The sequence below is a fragment of the Diabrotica undecimpunctata genome, chromosome 9 (genome assembly GCF_040954645.1).
Source record: "Diabrotica undecimpunctata isolate CICGRU chromosome 9, icDiaUnde3, whole genome shotgun sequence".
NCBI lineage: Eukaryota > Metazoa > Arthropoda > Insecta > Coleoptera > Chrysomelidae > Diabrotica > Diabrotica undecimpunctata.
This window is the reverse complement of record NC_092811.1, coordinates 134,130,657-134,149,619: the sequence shown is the minus strand read 5'-3', so window position 1 is coordinate 134,149,619 and position 18,963 is coordinate 134,130,657. Positions and strand designations below refer to the sequence as shown.

General features: G+C 34.2%; 1 protein-coding gene across 1 annotated transcript in view; it reads left to right on the top strand.

The window, feature by feature from the left end:
• LOC140451520 (acyl-CoA-binding protein homolog) overlaps positions 1-18,963 on the top strand; it is a 32,651-nt gene that overhangs the window by 12,677 nt on the left and 1,011 nt on the right. The window contains exon 2 of the mRNA XM_072545375.1: positions 13,019-13,036. Coding sequence (XP_072401476.1) covers positions 13,022-13,036 — 15 coding nt within the window. The 5' untranslated portion in view covers positions 13,019-13,021. The remainder of the gene's footprint in view (positions 1-13,018; positions 13,037-18,963) is intronic.

The following is an 18,963-nucleotide window of genomic DNA, read 5'->3' as shown; positions in this document are numbered from 1 at the left end:
GTATTCGGGAATATTTATCTCCCAAAAATATTTGTTCTCTAATTGCTCTAATTTGTTCTCTAATGCTCAAAGATTTAATCGTTTTGGTTCAAAAATAACCTTAGGAATGAAAGTTGAATAAAAAAGATGGAGGTGCTTTTAAAATGCATGTTTTGCACTTCCATTGCTGTAAAAATTGCTTCAAACTGAATCTTAGCTTTAACAATAAACCACCAAATGCACATATAAGACATCCAGAAACTACCAATGAAGAATATCTGGAATAGCAAATGAGTTTTACCTCATACTGTACGTCAAAATAGGTCCATAAAATAAACCACAATGTATTCTTTTATATAATTTTTTCCCCAAAACAACTAAGACACCGGAATTGTTTCCGTTTTCGTTTATCTGTTCAACAATCATGATAAAATTTGCCTTATTACGTTTGTGAAATATGTAGTGGATAAATTTTAAGAAAGCCACGTTTTCCTTATCTCTAACGCCTTCACAAAACCTTGATTCTATACTTTTATTGAAAAAACACCACGATCCAATCAACTCAAGTTCTTCAGAAAGAAAACACTGTTTCTAGTAAATAGTATACTAGAAATTGTTGTACCATATACCCTTCTTCGTTTTCTTATTTCCGTGGCAATCATTATTTGTAAAACTCATAAAAACCCACGTTTTTCTTATCTTCAGAAACGCCTTAACATATCCTTGATTTTACATGTAATCGATAAAAGTGAGACGATAACGTTTATGAGTAATATTTTATTTAGTGAAATGATTGATAGGTTTCTTTAAAAAATAAAATCCGAAATTACTTAATGTGTATTTTATACTTCTGAAAAGTTTTTTGTGAATATTTTATACCATTGATATTTCATAATCATATATAATTAGTTTCTTTAATGAGACTTTTCAATATTTGATATTTTTCGGATCGATAACTGAAGTTATCTGTAAATAATTATGAAAATAAGGGAAGGAACGAAGAAATCTTGTCTACCACAGTGAAAATGCAAAGAGTGAATGCAGGGAGTTTGTTCAAACATTTATGGAATAGAGATCAGAATATATCAGGAAATTTCTGCACATCGGTGACGAACAGGTCTCATTTAGCATAATTAGAACCGCTTCTTTGGTTTTCTCTTTTTACCACCTGTTTCTTTTAGGACTATACTTAAATCTTTCTATGAAACCTATGTTCATTTTCACATGCGTATTTACACGTTTGAGATCTATCAATTTCTCTATATTTTAAGATTGATGTTTACTTATTCTAACATTTATTAGTCTTGATGTTTCACCTAAATAAAAATAATCGCATTCATAAGGTATTTTATAAATACAATTCTTTATTCTTTCTTGTTCATTGTTAGGTTTAGTTTGAGATAAAATACATCTCAATGGCTCAAAAAATCACACTGAAATACTGCATTCTTCCGATTTGTCCAATTTGATTCCCTCTGATCTTTATCCACGTTTTTGGCAAAATTGTAGTAAATACAGAGATTGTAGGAGCAGTTTTTGGTTATTTTAAAAACAATATCATGTTAGTTACTCGATACAGTCGGTGGATTATATTCATTTCTGATAATGAATATTTTTATCAGTTACAAGTTCTGTATAAATAAATCGTACGTGTTATTTGCTGTAGCCAGCTTATGTAATCATTAAACTGTTATTAAAATGTTGTTTCGTCTGAAATCTTACCAATATTTGGTATTGGAATAAATATTTGCACTGATAATGTACTTTTTTATTATTATCTTGACATATATAATGGTTTTTACGAGAAATTTAATGTTACTTTTATATCTATGTTTGTAAATGTTTAGCTGTCTTACATCATATTCCCATTTCCATATAAAAACCTGTCATTTTTGCAAGGTGCTTGGAACTAAGTGTTTGAACATTACAAAACATATAAAAACAAAAATAAAAATAAAAACATTTATCGCCCTGATAAATAATATTATACATTGTAACAGATATTTACAAAATATTTCCTTTACTTTGTGGGACCGCATCATCTTCTGGTAAAATATCTGGTTTTCTGTGTTTCTGGACTCCTGGACGTCTTTTTCTTCTTCTGCTTCTTCCTCTTTATAAGCAATTCTGCTTGTCCATTGGCGGATTAATACCTCTATGGAAGGTCTTCACTTAATCTTTTGCCTGGTCGTCCGATACTTGTTTTGCCGATTGGTGACTTATCTCTTGCTATTTTGACGACACGGGTCTCCCCCATTCTGCTTATGTGGTTAATCCATTCTTTTTTTCTATTTTGTGTCCATTCATTTATACACTGTACGTTATATATATATATATATATATATATATATATATATATATATATATATATATATATATATATATATATATATATATATATATATATATATATATATATATAAGAAAGCACCGGGACCTGGAGGCATCTCACCTGAGCTTATAAAATATTGATCAAAAAAATTACACCGGATGATACAATGGATATTTCAGAAAGCCATAAATGGAGAACAGCTCCCAAAGGAATGGACGGCGGCATATATGACATCTATATTTAAGAAAGGAGATAGAAAACGATGCGAAAACTACAGAGGAATAAGCGTAATATCATCAATACGAAGATTATATGGGAAGATACTGCGAGAAAAGATAGAGCAAGCGATAAAAGGCAAAATCGGGGAGGATCAGGCAGGCTTCACGGCAGGAAGATCATGCATAGACCACATATACACACTGGAACAACTGTTGGAAAAGAAAAAAGCAAAAAATAGAGATATACACTTGGCATTTGTGGATCTGAGAAAGGCGTATGACTCTGTACCAAGGTCAGAACTATGGGAGGCAATGTACAAATTAGAAATACAGACGGAACTCATAGAAGCTACAAAAGCTCTGTATAAAGAAAATAAAGTGTCCATTAAAATGGGAACAAGAATCATAGGAGACTTCACCACAACAAAAGGGCTCCTGCAGGGTTGTTCCACATCTCCAACCCTATTCAAAATATACTTAGAGAAAGCCTTGACTACATGGAAAAGAAAATGCGAAGGCATGGGAGTACCGGTACGGAACGAATACCTATATACGTTAAGTTTTGCAGACGATCAAGTAGTGATTGCACAAGACCAAGACGACCTCAGCTACATGATGAAGAAACTACAAGAAGAATATACCAAGGCTGGCCTAGATATTAACCTGGCGAAAACAGAGTACCTATCTACAAGTGAAGAAGACATAGAAGATCTACAGATTGATGACAACGTAACAATCAAAGGAAAGGATAAATTCAAATACCTGGGGTTTATAATCACGAAAAAGGCAACAACAGAGGAAGAAATTACACAAAGATTAGGACAAACAAGAACAGCAATCCGACAACTTAACTCAGTATGGTGGGATAGACACCTAAATATGAAGACAAAAACGCAGATTTATAAAACATTAGTGCGAAGTATTATGACATATGGGGCCGAAAATTGGATCATAAACAAGAAAAACAGCAGTAAGATAATAGCAACAGAGATGGAATGCCTGCGAAGATGCTGCAGAGTAACAAGAATGGATAGGAGAAGTAATGACGAAATAAAGCAAAGAACATCAATAGAAACAGACATACTAACATATATAGAACAAAAAAGACTAAAGTGGTATGGACATGTAAGAAGAGCTAGCGACAGCAGATGGATAAAAAGAATAACCGAATGGAGCCCCATAGGAAGGAGGAAAAGAGGACGACCCCGAAAATCCTGGAGGAACGAAGTAGACGACGCCATGAGTAAGAGAGGACTAAACGATGGAGAATGGAACAACAGAGAGAGATGGAAACGGTTGAGCGAGGGAAGGCAGTGAATACTGTAGAATCCCTAATATATATATATATATATATATATATATATATATATATATACACGTTATATATTCTTCTAATGTCTTCACTTCTCTTTCGATCTCTCAGCGTATTTCATGTCAGTACTCTCATCTCTGCCGTTTCCAGTAGCCTTTGCGTTGTGGCTGTCTCGGGTCTTGTTTCTGAGGCATATGTCATTATTGGTCCTATACTGACTTTATAAATTCTTGACTTCATCTTAGTGTTAATGTGTCTGTTTCGCCATACATCCTGCCATTCTATTTGCTTCTTGTACTTGATCTCTCACTTTTTTGTCCAGGTCTCCATAGCTATACAGTGTAATTCACAGGTATTTTATTTCCATTACTTGTTTAATACTGATGCCATCAATTTCTATTTTACATCTGGTTCATTCTTTACTGACTACTCTTGTTTTAGTTTTCTTAGATGAGATTGCCATATTAAATTCTATTGCTCTTATGTTAAATCTGTGGACCGGTCTTTGCAGACTATCTTCATCTTGAGCTATCAATATTGCGTTGTCTGCGTAACAAAGTATTTTTATTTCTTTGTTTCCCATTCTGTATCCTCTTCATTTGTTAACGCTTTTGATGATTTCATCCATGATTAAATTGAAGAGCATGGGGCTCAATGAATCCCCTGGGCTGAATGAAATATTTTTCTCTAAATACTATTTTTGGTACCGTATCTACTTCCCTGCTTTTCTCCCTTCAGCAACCACCTGGCTAGATCCTGATTAGATGGTCAATCACTTGGTTTTTCTCGGTGCATCCTCTGTATTTGATTTCTGTTGAGGATGTTCTGGTTCTAAGGAGTTTTCTTGTGGTTTGTTGGAAGAAGTATCTTGTTCTGTTCTTGCTCACCTTCCTCAGTGGTGTGTCCTGGAGCCTTTCTTGGATTCATGCATTTGAAATTCGGTCTTGTGATGTAAATCTTTTAGTGCCATGACACAGGCGGCGGTTTTGAGCGAAGCGTTTACCTAAAGTAAAATCAATCGGGTAAAATCAACCGACTCGGGAAACCGAGTCGGTTGATGGTTGGGCGACTCCCCGGCTCGTTTTTCAAAACAGCCTGACTAGTAGTAGTTGCGTTTTATTGCATTACCCGTGCCATACGTATAGGTTTTCTGTTGCTAAATTGATTGGGAAGGTAGAAAAGCGTCCCGCTTTGTGGGACATGAGAACATCAGAATACAGTGATAGAATTATCAAAAAACAATGCTGAAAGGAAATTTGCGACATGTTTGCTGCTGAAGAGATGACGACAGCAGTAAAATTAAAAAATTGCTCCTCATGACCCCACAACTCAAAGAACAAATTATTGAACTGCCCTTTATCTTTTCTTCATTGAATAATTGGAGGTATCCGCATCCTCCGAGTTTTCCTTCTTCTTTTTTAGCGGTAGTACAGAACAACATCAATACTTCTTCTTCTTCTTCTTTTTTTTCACCCATTTCAATAAATCACAATAACTTTGAAAGTGAAATATTTCTATTTCTTTCTGAAAACTCTCGTCTTGATTAAACAAACTGGTTAAACTAAGTTGAAGTAAGTGGAAAATAGCTTCGGTTAAATCGTTACATGTGTCACTGGTCTAGAAAACCGCCTCGATAAACGCTTCGGTCAAACCGCTGGCCTTAGTCTGTTGCACGCTGTTTCTATTCTTTTTAGATTCTTTCAGTTGGACTCTGCCGTTGAACTACATAATGGGACTCCATATAACATGACAGCTCTAACGTAAGTCTGGTATAATTGAATTTTCTCTTCCTGTGATAGAGGGCTGGTCCTGACAATTAAAAATTGAATTAGTCTCTTTGCCATTGATACTTTTTTCTTATCTTGCATATTTGATTAAATTTAATCTTCTGTCGAGGTCAACTCTAAGGTACTTGACTTTGCTGCGTAAAGATGATAAATTGAGTCTTCTTGAGTATTGATTTTTATTTTCCATTCCTCCGTGTAGTCCAAAATTCTTCTTAAGTAGTCTTCTACTTACTCTCTCGATCATTCTTCGGATGCTGCCCTGAGGCATCCCTTCCTGAACTCGTTACATCCTGGACATCTTTTGGTCAGCTGAAACTTGTTTTGTTAGTCAAATATGCGTCACATATATTGACCAAATCATGAGGTAATCTAGCTCTGCCCATCTTGTAGATAAGGGCTTTTTCCAAACTGTGTTATGCCGAGAATGGCTATTCCTGTTTTTTGGATCCTATTGAAGCGAATTTTATGTCACTGGCAATTCTTACTAATTTTTTTTTGTTTTTTTTTCCCGGTTTTTTTATAGCGTTCTCCGCCTTCCGGTTCCCAGTTTCCAGCTACGTCGGTCATTCCATTCGCCAGGGTGAAGGTTTCTTTCCGACATTGCCTTCTGAATGCCGCCCAGCAAGGATTGTTTTGGCCTTCCTCTCTTCCTTCTTTCTTGTCTCCTTTGAATTTCGTCAATGATGGTTGACTTGACTCCCATTATATTTCTGATATGGTCATTTTGTATTCTATCAGGCCTTGATTTTCTAGCTGATCTTCTCCAGAAGTCCATTTCCAATGCAAGTAGGCGTCGCTCAAGGGATTTAGTAAGTTGCCATGTTTCGCATCCATAGAGCCCTATACTTTTAAAGATGGAGTTAAAGAGGAAATGCTTTCTTTGATTTGATAGTTCTTTTGACCATTGCATCGGGTTTAGGCATCCTATCACCCTTTTTCCTTTCACGATTCTTTGCTCTATCTAATTCTTACTAATCAAAGTTCACAGTTTCTTCCTCTTCTGAATTCAAATTGGTCTTCTTGTATGATTGTGCTTCTTTCTGCATGTTTGGTAAGCATTTTATAGATGATTTTTTCAGAGATTTCAGAGATTTTTTAGAGATATTGGCCTAGAGCTGTCTAGTCTTCTTCCGTCTTGCCTTGGTTTAAGTTGAGGGATAATTTTTGCATGTTTCCAGCTCACAAAATATGTCTAAGGACAATTGACATTCATTAATTCGGACTCTACCTGACATTAACGACTGGACGGAGAACAAAACTTTCTCTTTAAATGTTTGATGAAATCTAATACAGATAATTAACTAAAGATATTTGATTTCTCTCTGATATCTCTGTATTTTCTTCTTTCTTTCCATCACAAATATGACATCGGCAGTGTGCTTAGTAATACCTCCATGTTTCTTTTTCCATAGAAATTTAGACTGAAAATCTGTATATCTACGCATTACCTTTTAGTAAACAACTGACCATGTCAAGCATTAACTTAAGACATTAAACTTTTGAAACGGGCGGAAATTTTTTCGGTTTAGTTGCTCTAACAGATTTACGTCTTTCTCCCGAACTGGGCTTTGCACATCCAGAGGACGACGATGAAATTGACGCCAACTTCAAAGATTCTGTAGATCTTATTGTATCGTACTCATCTTTTTGGCGATGCAGTAGTAAAGGCAGCTTTTAAATATTTTTTAATGAACGGTGCAACTTTTTATCCACCTACTGATCAGCACCAACTGATACTTAATACCAAAACGAAAGAGCTCGCTGCGGTTGTATAGAAAAGGACTTGTATTTATTATATTATATTTGTATTATATAATTAACAATTCTGCTTGCTATAATCACAGAACTTTACAAACACAACCTGTTAATCTTAACTAAAATGATTCACAATTTGCAAAACACGTTCTGCCACTTGGAAATTTTAATCCTTTCTAAGAAAGTTGAGGGCTTATAAATTGACCCTCTCCTTTTTAGAAATTGTAAATATTTTGTACCTGTAGAGATTACGTACTTATATCATTTGTTGATAAAAATGACTACAAAATTTAAGAGAAGAATTGAAATAAATTTGTATCTTTAAAAATTTTATATAAAACTTATCAAAACATCCTCAGAACAATTCTTTTATAAAAACTCAGTCATAAACGGCTTGTTTGGAAGGGATATTTATTAACAATGTTAACAGTAAACATTATAATGTTTATATTAATTTTTTATTATAACTTCTCAGAACTAATTAAATCAGTTCATGGTTTTTTACGGATAACTTTAATTAATTTACATGATTTCTAAAATTAAACATTGTACTTTGATTTCATTACAAATTTAATATAAACTGTTAGAAATTATAAAAAAAGTATGTTTATAGTCGATATTGAAACTAGAGAGACTAAAAAGGCAAGTTTTGGATATGGTAATTTACAGGAAACGAGAGAAGTTACCTATGAAGAAAGAATTTAATAGATAAAATACAGAATGTAAGAAAAGAAAAAGGAAAATTGTCAGGGAAATGAAATTAGTGACAAAAGCTAGAAAACATTAGAAAAACTTGATAAAAGACAGACTGGAACCACGAGCCCATACCTGAAAAAGCCTAAAAATACGAGAAGAAGGTGAAGATAAGGCTATACTTGTATAATGTAGGACACCTTGATAAAATTACAAAAAATGGTAAAAAATGCAGAAAATATCATCATCAGTGCCCTCGAGTCTGTAATGAATCAAACAGCGGAGGAAAACAAAAGCTTTAACTAGAATAAAAGTGTTCGAAGGAAAGGAGGTAGCTTCTAGAAAACGTTCGACCACATAGAGCAGTGGACAATCAAACACTCACTGCAAAATAGCAGTATACGGATCTCCAATTATATACTTTAATGCGACAAGGATCCTACAAGACCGTCGCAAGGCTATTAGATATAAAAACATATCTAGAATTAATTCTTGAAGAATTTAATAGGAAAGTCTAAAAATCTCTGTGTTCAATTATGGTTCACAATTTTTCACATTTACGAACTGTTTTTGTCCTTTATGACAAAAGGATCAAGAGAGGAATATAAGTTCTTAACAAGATGGATCAACATGTATGAGAGTAGTACCGTATAAAAACATTGTTTGTTTCTGGTCCCTTCTTGTCTTAAGAAAATGTAGCGAATAGATGGTCACTTCTGGCAGAGTCCTGTATGCGGCAGAAGGGCTATTGAAACCTGGTAGTAGCCTGATACCAGGTGTTGAAGCATCTCCCTCCTTAGATTTGACTTGGCAGTGCTCAATTCTCCGAATTAGGGCCTTTTCACTAGAGATCTTACTGGTCTTGGTGAGGAACACATGGGGATAAATAGACCTGATGTAGAGTAGAATGAATTGATTACGTCTGATTTATTTGATAAGAGAAAAGACGAGTGGAAGGTTGCTTTTTTAAAAGAACACTGATATGGAGCATTGTCCATTACAGTTAATGTTGACTCTTCTAAATTGGGAATTCATTGTTCACATCCATTTAGTGAAAATGTCATTGTTCTTTTCTCCATGATAATCGGGTACTTTAACGCTACAGCTACAATAAAAAATCATTTCGAAGAACCAGCGTGAACAATTATAAACCGTTTACCATCATACCCTTCTGGTTTACGTACACTTTTAACACTGTTGTGTTGCCAGAAAATTGTTATATTTTCCTTTAAACAAATCCACGTTTTGTCGTCTGAGATGCACACTATTAAGATTTTCCATATATTTACGAAGGAACTTGTCTCTTAAAGCAGCAAATACTGGTGCGCCCAATTAATGCCCTTCTATTATTGTCCAATTCCTTTTTAATTCCCAATTCTTTAAAAAATCTTTTAATTCCCAATTCAATTCTTCCCAAAAAGAATTGGGAAGAACTGAGATTCTTCCCAATTCTTTCTCACACTTAAACTCTTTCCGACTGGGTAAGATGCAAAACAAAAGTCGAGGACATAACAACAAAAATTGCCAAACTTAAATGGAGCTTCGCGGGCCACACTGCTAGACAAAAAGACCAACGTTGGAATACTACAATACAACATTGGAGACCTTACGAAAGTAAACGACCAAGAGGAAGACCACAGATGAGATGGGTTTATGACATTAAAAGAATAGCCAGCACAAATATGTTGCTCAGGATAGAGACCGATGGAAGGAGTTGGGAGAGGCTTATGTCCAAACATGGACGACAGAAGGCTAAGAAGAAGAAGAAGAACTCTTTCCCAGTTCTTTAACGGGAAGAATTCTTTTAATTCTTGTCGTTAAATGCTAACAAATGTTTTGCCATTAAATACAACTTCTTTATTTCTTAATTCATTACTTACAGAATAAGATGTTTTACTAAAAAAAAACAGATAAAAGTACAGAATAAATTGTACTGTTCTAACTACTTCAATGTTAAGAAAATTACTTGGTTTTTATAAAACTATAAATTATTTCAAATTAAAAAACTCGCAAGAAAATTCGACTCTATATCAATCAATGTATTTAGCACAAATTTCCTTCAAACTACTTTTATCAATCTTTTTTTACAACATACATTTACAGAAAGTATTGATTAATAGTACCTTCTGGTTTATTATCAAATTCAGACTGAAGAAATTGGTACTTACTTTGTTGGTACATATCGTATACTGTCTTCTGCACTGACATTTTCGATCCCTCAGTAAGTGGGACCAAAACTTACAACTGCCAATAGGTGAACCAATCACCGACTATCGTCCTATGGCTGTCTTTGTGCGATGTATACTGTTGTGTATATGTTTGCGAATGGACTGTATATGCATCCTTCATAGATTACGAGTTTACAACACCACATTACTCTCATTATTACAAGAAATGGGGTTAGATAAGCAATATATAGCACTTATCAAATTTTTTTTATTAGAATCAAGGAGCATCAATAGGAATAGTAGGTACTACCATCGAAGGAACAATATTTTCGTTAAATCTGCTCCAAACATTGAATTATATGTGGACTAAAACGCACTGACTTGCATGTAGAATATCTTGACAAAAAATAAATCTATTTTTAATGATATTTCTGTGTGTTTACGTGTCTTCTTCAAAACTGTAGTAACATTTGTATAGTCTACCATCCATTCAGGGCCATTGTCTTAGATTACAGTTATTTCAAACACGTGTTTTTGACCGGTCAATATAACTACCGATTGTTTCAGCTTCTTATAAGCACCTTGCTTGATCTTTTGTACATTTTGGTTTAGATTTACATAAGAATTTTTATGGCTCTCGGAGTAATATCAATATTACGGTTTTTGTTGATATCGCGGTAGGGTCACTTTCGGTGACCCCGACTCATTAACAATCGGTGTTTTCGACGATGTTTTTGTTATTATTGTAACAGAAAAATGACCGGTACATTATAAATTTTGAAACTATACGATGAAAATAAGGATTGTAGTTTATTTCGGCATTCTAATGTGTACATCAATAAATCTACTGGTACAAATTTTTTTATCAGTTAAATTTAAATTTGCAATTGAACAGACTATTTGGTGGAAGCACGACCTGTCATTTGGTATAGAAAAACGTCAAAATCGCTAAGCTTTAGTTCATACTCATTTTTGACTCTTTTCAAGGTCACACGTCACACGAGTATCAGGCGTAATGGCGGAAAAGATGACGTTGAATAAGAGCAGTTAGGGGGATAATATTATATAGAAAAATTAAAGATGCCCGCAAGTTTGATACAAACTGTTTCTTTTTCTAGATCATCATTCAAATCTTCTATAAATCTACTGGTTTAATAAAATATCTACAACATTTGAGACATAATTTCAAATAATTTTTGCTATCAATCGTTTTCAAACAGAGTATAGACTCCTACTGGGCCAGAATAAAGGAAGACATTGAAGCAGCAGCAAAAGATGAAATACGAACAGAAATTTGTGCCCGTAAAAATCATTGGTTTGACGATGAATGCAAGATTGCAACAAAAGAAAACAATGAAGCCTACAGAAAGATCTTCTTCTTCTCTTAGCACTACAACTGTCTCTCCATCGCATTCGTGGACATCCTAAGGGTCTTCTTCCTGTGGGGGCTTCCTCCCATATTAATTTGGCAAGGCGGTTATTAGGGAGTCTATGGACATGGCCAGCCCATCTAAGACGTTGGGATTTAATCTCTTGGACTATATCGCTCGCTCTATACATCTGCTTGACCTCAGCATTTGTTCTCATTCGGTATTGGTTGCTATTAATGTCGTGATAAGGCCCAGAGATTCTTCTGAGGATTTTCCTCTCAAAACATTTAAGTTTTCTTTCATTTTCTTTGGTCAGGGTCCACGTCTCACACCCATACATGAGCACCGGTCTAATCACCGTTTTATATATTCTAATCTTTGATGTTCATGTTAGGCTTTTAGATTTAATAGTATTGTGGAGGCTGTACATACATCTGTTTGCTGCCTGAATTCTTCCTTTAATCTCTTCCGCGATATTGTTATCTGCAGTGATTGTTGCTTCGAGATATTTAAAACTCTCCACTCTTTCAAAGTTATATGCCCTATTCTATCTCGTCCCTTTTGTCTGTTGATGCACATGTATTTGGTTTTCTCTTCGTTTACCCTTAAACCAGTTTTCTTTGCCTCTACCTCCAATTTATTAAAAGTCTCCTTCACATTGGTGACAGTGTTTCCCACAATGTCAATGTCATCTGCGTATGCTAGTAGTAATTTTGGTCCATTTACTGTCAGTAATTCTCCTTGTTTCAGGCCATTGCTTATTTCGAAAGATTCTGAGAGTTTGTTACCTATCCGTACTCTGGATCTACAGCTACAGAAAGATGCTTCTTTGTATCTTTCGTTGTAAAGCCAGAATGATGATGATGATGTATAGGTACCTGAATTATTTACGGGAAAACTTACTTCCCTGTTGTAGAAAGATGTTTTTAACACAAGAATTTAAAATATGAGACTTAATTTGGTGGATAAATTGGCGAAAATGTTCCAAAAAAGTTGAATTACAATTTTGACATGTGAATAAAAAGTATCAAGAAAAATTGGCGGAAATGGAACACAAAAAAACTAATGGAATCTACCAACACCACTAATTATAACAAATATTCTAAATTATGTATGAAACCGACTACACATTATCAACAATTAACATTTAAAGAAGTAATTTCTAAAAGGGTACAAGCCGAAATATGCAAAATTGTTATTTTTTAACGTTTTTTTGTTCAAGGTAACTGAATATATCAGTCTACCGTACAAAAATATTTGAAATATTCATGTTAGATTGCGTTGATGTATTTAGAACACTTCTAATCGTCTTTAATCGATCGAATTGTTGTTAATTTATTAATTTTATTCTTCTTACCGACTAATTATATCAAAATTATTGAAATATTTTCTTTTTTGTTTCAGAAAATGTCTTTAGACGAGGTAAGTACATATTCATATAAAGGGTGTTTTTTTAGAGGTGTAGAACTTTCAAATGGAATAAAACAAAGATGATTTTTTAAATTGACATGAAATTGCTTTTATTCGAAAGATAATCTTTTGGTATTATAATTTGGCATTCTGAAAAACAAGAAGGAATACTTGTGAACGGTGAAGTCATCAATAATTTGTGATATGCGGACGATACAGTACTCCTGGCTTCTATAATAGTCAAGAAGATCTGCAAACACTACTTGATAGTGTCGTTGAGAGTTGTAGGGAGGCAGGTCTGGATCTGAACATACGAAAAACCAAAATACTCGTAATAAGTAAACAACAGCATATCAAACCGTCTATTTATGTAAATAATATAAAACTTGAGGAAGTTGATAAAGTCATTTACCTTGGACAACAATTAAATTGTAACGCAGAAAGTCACGGCGAAATAAGATCTAGGATAGAGCAGGCTAGAGCGGCTTTTAGAAGGAAGTCCAAGGTGTTATGTAACAGAGACCTAAAATTGGAATTGAGGATCCGCCTACTTCGCTGCTACGTGTTCTCGGTCTTACTTTATGGTGTCGAGTCCTGGACTGTGAATAAAATCGATCTAAATCGCTTTGAGGCGTTCGCAATGTGGTGCTATAGAAGAATTTTAAAAGTTTCCTGGGTGGAGAAGATTCGAAACTCCATAATACTAGAACGTCTCAGCAAGACTACTGAGATCATAATAAGCATCAAGCAGAGAAAGCTGGAGTATTTCGGACATGTAATGAGAGGTCCCAAATATAGGTTGTTACAAAATATCATGCAAGGAAAAATAGCAGGCAAACGCAGTCCAGGATGAAGAAGAACCTCATGGTTGAAGAACTTGCGAGATTGGTATGGTGTTGATACAAGCATGCTATTTAGGGTTGTAGTGAATAAAATTAAGATAGCTATGATGGTAACCAACGTTCTGAAAGGACATGGTACATGAAGAAGAGTATAATTTAAATACGATTTCTGAGTCAGTAGAGTCCCCATACTATAACAGTGGAGAACTTTCACATGCCGCAAAAGATTGACGTCTGGTCCAACACACTACAGGTGCATTACAAGAAGAAGATGATATGTTTTAAAGACTGTCGGAAAGGACTAGGTAAAATTCGTGTTATTAGATTTTAGAGCAGTGTTAAGTAAAAATGTAGGCTCACAGAGAAAAAAATAATAAAGTAGACATATGGAAGTGCGTGGATCAATCGAAGCTGAAGCAGTTAATAATTCATTTCATTCAAAATTCAAATTAGAAAAAATAATAAAAAAAACTAAATAAATAAATAAAAACTAAAATCTAAACGAAGGGAATTTATCTACAGTATTTAATAGGAAGTAACCACAATTTGAATTGGAAATACGCTTATTTTGATATTTTAATTTCTGCTTCTTCTTTGTCAACCATTTTCCATCCACTCCTGAATGTAGGTCTCTACCATTTGCTTCCATCTTTCTCTATCTTGCGCCAATCTAATCCACTGTTTGCCTGCCACTGTTCTTATGTCATCTATCCATCTTTTTTGAGGTCTTCCCATGCTTCTTGTTGTCGTCCTTGATCTCCATTCTAGAATTCTCCGTGTCCACCTGTTGTCATTATATCGGGCTACGTGACCTGCCCAGCGCCATTTCATTCATGCAATTTCTTCCACAATATCCCTAATCTTCGTTCTACGTCTTATCTCGGTGTTTCTAATCTTGTCTGTTAGTGATATTCCAAGCATGATTCGTTCCATTGCTCTTTGCGTTGTTTCTAATTTTTTAGCAGATTTTTTGGTAAGGGCTACTGTCTCCAAGCCGTAAGTACAAACTGATAGTATGCATGTGTTATACATATTTTTCTTTAAGTTTACAGGAGTGGAGGTGTTTTTCAAGATATATGCTAATTTGCCGAAAGCGCCCCATGCCAGTTGTGTTCTTCTTTTAATTTCAGCATCTTGATTTGGTTTTCCTAGTTTGATAACATGACCTAGATATACATAATGTTCAACATTTTCTATGGTATGATTTTGTGTTGTTATATTTGTCTGGTCTCGGCTCAGTATTTTTGTTTTGCTTTAGTTCATTTTTAAGCCTACCGCTCCTGAAACTGCATTTAATTGTTGTAACATATCATTTAGTTCTTGGATATTATCGGCTATTAAAACTATGTTATCTGCGAATCGCAAGTGGTTTAAGTATGATCCGTCGACGTTGATACCCTTATTGTTCCATTCTAGTTTCTTAAAAGTGTCTTCTAGAGCAAGGGTAAATAGTTTGGGAGAGATGGTGTCTCCTTGTCTTACTCCCCGTTGTAGTCTTATGGGATTAGTTTTTGTGCTTTCGTCCAGCTTTATCTGCATGGTAGCATTTTCATATATGTTTTTAATTATGTTAGTGTATCTTGAATCTATACGTGCATTTTCTAGAGATTCAAGCACTGCCCATAATTCAATGGAATCGAATGCTTTATGGAAATCGACGAACGCCGTATGAATTGGAACATTATACTCGGTGCATTTTTCTATCACTGTTCTTACGGTGTGCAAGTGGTCTCTGGTACTAAAATGTTTTCTGAATCCAGCCTGCTCGATAGGTTGATAGAAATCGAGCTTATGTGTTAGGCGGTTGGTTATGATTTTAGTTAGTAATTTATACAGATGTGAGAGCAAGGATATTGGTCGGTAATTCTCGATGTTTGCTTTGTCTACTTTCTTGAATAGTAAAATGATTTCGGAGTTGTACCATTCTTGAGGAATCTTTCCTTCATCAATTACTTTATTAAATAAAATATTTAATACCTGTTCTATTTTTCTTCCACCACTGCTTGGAAATTAAAAACTTTTAAATTCGTATTTTGAAAAAGTAGAAATCGAAAAATCAAGATTAACGTATTTTCAATTAAAATTGTGGCTAATTCCTATTGATATAAAGTAGGTTACAGAGAAATTTCACAAGAAAATTGTTTTAATACGATATAAAGAGTATTTAAAAATGGAACAAAATTTATAATAAATTCTCCAATAAAAAATAACACTTTTTGTTTGCATTTTACTAGCAACAACATAATTGAACATATTAACATTGATTACAAAATAATCTACGAAAAAAACTCCATAAGAAACTTCCATAAAATGACGTAAACTGTGTAAACAAGAATATTAACATGAACGATTAGGTGCACATACATAAAATGAAGGCAAATAAAAGTAAATGTAATTACAGTGGTATTAGTTCATAAAAAAAGCTGTCAATAGAATTGGAAATGTAAAATGGTAAATTTTCCTGTAATTAGCTTTGGGTCCGGTTTTAGGCTATATTCATACCTTAGCTGATCATTATAGCTCGTGGAATATTTTTTAGATCGAAAATTTTACTGTTCGACATTCCTGAAGTTATAAGAAGTGTCGACAAAGAAGAAATATTAATTATAAGACCTTTAATCAAATAAAAGGCAGATATCTTGCTCAGGGCAAGATTTAATAAAAAACTGTTCTCGATATCTGCCTTTTATTTCATTAAAGTTCATATATTCGAGCATTCAACCATATTTCAGTTTATAAATTATATGTTAATATAGTATACAGGATGTACCAATATATAAACAACTCTCTCAAACCAAAGATCCGTATTTAGCTATTATCTTCTTCTTCATGTGCCATCTCCTCTAAGAAGGTTGGTAACCATCATGGCAATTCGCACTTTCGATACCGCTGCTCTAAAGAGGCCAGCAGAAGTGCAGTTAAACCAAGCTCTTAAATCGTTTAACCAGGAGATGCGTCTTTCTCGAGACCGATCTCGCCTCTCATGACATGTCCCAGATATTGCAGTTGTCTGACTTTAATTGTATTTAAAACCTCTTTATCGTTTCAAATTCTTCTCAACACCTCGACATTCGTGACTCTATCCACCCAACTTATTCTTAATATCCTTCTGTAGACCCATAACTCGAAGGCTTCTAATCTGTCCGAAACATCTTTCTTTAATGTCCAAGCCTACAACCCATAAAATAATACGGAAAACACGTAGCATATCAGAAGTCTTATCTTTAAAGAAATTGAATGAAATGTCCCTGCTGCAGAGTACTTTTTTCAGTTTGTTGAAAGAATTTCTTGCCTGTCCTATTCTTGCCTTAATCTCTTCTGTGTACTCATTATTTTCGTTAATTATTGTACCCAGATATTTATATTTTTCAACTTTTTTAATTTGTTCTCCATGTATTGTTATATGTTTTCTTGGCGCTGTTGGGCTTTTGTAATTACCATAAATTGTGTCTTTTTTGTGTTTAGGGACAGTCCGTTTTCTTCACTGACTTCTACCACTCTGTCAACCATTTGTTGTAAATCCTCAAGACATTCCGCTAATAAAATAGTGTCGTCGGCAAACCGTATATTATTGATTGGTCGGCCATTTACTTTTATTCCCATAGTTAGTTCTTCTAGTGCTTCCTGGATTATTTCCTCTGAATACAAATTGAACCGAGTATGAGACAGGACACAGCCCTGCCTGATGCCCCTCTCAATCTGTATTTCATTTGAAAAGACGTTGTTTTCTTTTAACACAACGATCTGATTATAATAGATAGCGCTAATGATCCTGAATATCTCTCATATCTAAGTTTTTCTTTTCAAGTAATTCGATAAGACGGTTATGTCTGACCTTATCGAAGGCTGTGTTGTAATCCAAGAAATCCATGCACCTTTGCACAAGTACATTCACAGCGAACAGGGCTTCCCTCGTTCCCAGTGCATTTCTAAATCCAAATTGTGTGTCACTTATGTCCTGCTCAAGTTTGTTGTGTATAATTTTTAAAAATATTTTGAGCGTATGATTCATTAAACTTATTATCCCGTGGTCTTGGCATTCTTTTGCATTTGGTTTTTTTGGTAGTGTTATGAATGTTGACATAGCTATTATATTAAGGTACAAATGTTATTATCCAATTTATCAAGTTAGATTATTCTTTATTTTTTTGTAAATTCACAACAATTGATGTTTTTTTCCTGATACATCTCAATATTTTCTTCCTGTTATCACTTTACTCCAATTTCCTATTCCTGATTCTTTGCCTTTCAGAAACAGTGTTCCATTCCTTGCTACACTTTAACACCGTATCTTTTTTGTCGATTTTTGTATTTGAAATCTTAAACACCCGCATGTCATCGAGATTTAAAGGTTATTGCCTATCATCAGGCAAGCGCAGGTGTATACAAACTTAAATCTAAGGGCAAACAAAACGTATCCGCATATTTTACCACTCACAAGGCAGCGTACAAAAGTCTTATATTCTCTGACTCTACCATGAAAGTAAAAAATGTAATATTTATCATGTTCTGTCCTTTACGCAAGACGAAATGTACAAAATAATTCTTTAAGAAGAGCTTTCTGTAAGACAAATGTTTCTTGTTTTTTTTTGTGTTAAATATGTTATCTTTGATGATTTTCCATGTCTAATCTACGGCATTTCGCGCCAAGTTGCGTAATAATTTTGCTATTCCTATTTTATATTCATTATTGAATTCATCTACTTACAATTTTACTAAATTTCGTGTCCTTTTAATGCTTTTTGATGCTTCAATTTTCTTCAAAATTAAGTAAAAACATAAGTTTTGTTTTTTAATCCAAATTCCAATAAAATACTACTTTAACTTCATAGTATTACGCCAGCCCTTGCTACGCCTCTGATCAAACCTTCTCGGAGTTCCGACTGTCCTGACGACACGAGAGTTCCAGAAATATTTCGAAGAATGAGCTGGACTATAAATTCATCGTGTTTTAATGTTACTCTTAGAAGACTAAATAATCTGTGAAAAATGTCTACGAGACTTAGTGATTTGAAAGTGACAGATTTACAACGGGAATTAGAAGATAGACAATTAAATTTGGAGGAGAAAAAGGCTGAATTAGTACAAGGCTGAAGG